The sequence below is a fragment of the Cyprinodon variegatus genome, unplaced genomic scaffold (genome assembly GCF_000732505.1).
Source record: "Cyprinodon variegatus isolate N-32 unplaced genomic scaffold, C_variegatus-1.0 Scaffold927, whole genome shotgun sequence".
In the NCBI taxonomy this organism is placed as follows: domain Eukaryota; kingdom Metazoa; phylum Chordata; class Actinopteri; order Cyprinodontiformes; family Cyprinodontidae; genus Cyprinodon; species Cyprinodon variegatus.
The window spans coordinates 1-1,070 of NW_015151380.1; the positions used below are offsets into that span (position 1 = coordinate 1).

Sequence of the window (1,070 nt, forward strand, 5' to 3'; positions counted from 1 at the left end):
ACTGTCGCTACAAGCATGCTTAGTGTGAGGGATTGCTGAAGAGTCAATGAGTCGATGCAATCAGCTGGTTTTCCTTAGAGAGAAAACTTTTAACCAATCCGACTGTAAGATCTGGTTAAATGGTTTATAAATGACCTCAGGCGGCACGTGTTGTGAATTTGGGCAACAGAAATAAACTGAATTGAATTGAAGACGACCAAGTAACTGCATTGATGCATGTGGTGATTATGGAGGAATGAAGGTTTTAGAGGTTTGTTTTCTGTGACTCACCAAGACAGGTCGCTGCTTGGCGACCGAAGTGGACGGTATCCAGGCATACGGTACACTTGGCGGCCCTCATGTTTAGTCCCACTGTGAATCGGTGAGGGGTGTTGTGGTGGAGCGACCTCTCTCTCTCCCGCTCTCGGTCTCTCTGGCTGTCCTTCAAACGGCGGCTGTACTCTGAATACAGACAGGAAGCAGAGTGAGGGCACCCGGCCCCAGCCTCTCCTACAGGTACATCCAAAACCTCAAAACCTCAGAGCGTCATGCTGCAAAAGGAACTGGAAGATGTGGAGCAGAATGCGTGAGGGAGTAAACTCTGAAGACAAAACGCTTGAAAAGTCGAATCATTTCTAATCGTTGGGTTTACTGTAGCTTGTAGCGACGTTTCTGAATGTCAAAGGGATTATCCAGTCAGGGTGAAATGTCTTTAATGTGTTTTTGTCTTGAAATGCTCTGAACTTCATTTGATCACTGCTGCACTTTATAGAATAGAAATGTTTATTCACTGTCTGCTGCACAAAACTACATTTAGTTTTTCATACACTATGTATACAAAATGACAATAAAAGTTGTCTATGTTAATATGTATGTTGAAGAAAAAAGCTCGACTCCCACACATTTTTAGAGCCAACGATGATTTTAGATGATTACATTTTTATTTAGTGCTTAACAGTCAAATAAATGTTTGATTGGTAGATTGTCTCTGCTTCATCTCTGAGCGGTGACTCTCACTGAAACTGATGAAACTAATAAAGAAGTTATTTCTTTCTGCAATTATTCAAAGCAAATTATCAGAAAAACACAAA

At 41.6% G+C, this 1,070-nt stretch overlaps 1 protein-coding gene across 1 annotated transcript in view; it reads right to left on the bottom strand.

Moving 5' to 3' along the window:
- Positions 1-270: 270 nt before the first annotated feature.
- LOC107099985 (citron Rho-interacting kinase-like) overlaps positions 271-1,070 on the bottom strand; it is a gene marked incomplete at its 3' end in the record, with an annotated part of 111,200 nt that continues 110,400 nt past the window's right edge. The window contains exon 25 of the mRNA XM_015398327.1: positions 271-441. Within this exon, the coding sequence (XP_015253813.1) occupies positions 271-441 (171 nt within the window). The remainder of the gene's footprint in view (positions 442-1,070) is intronic.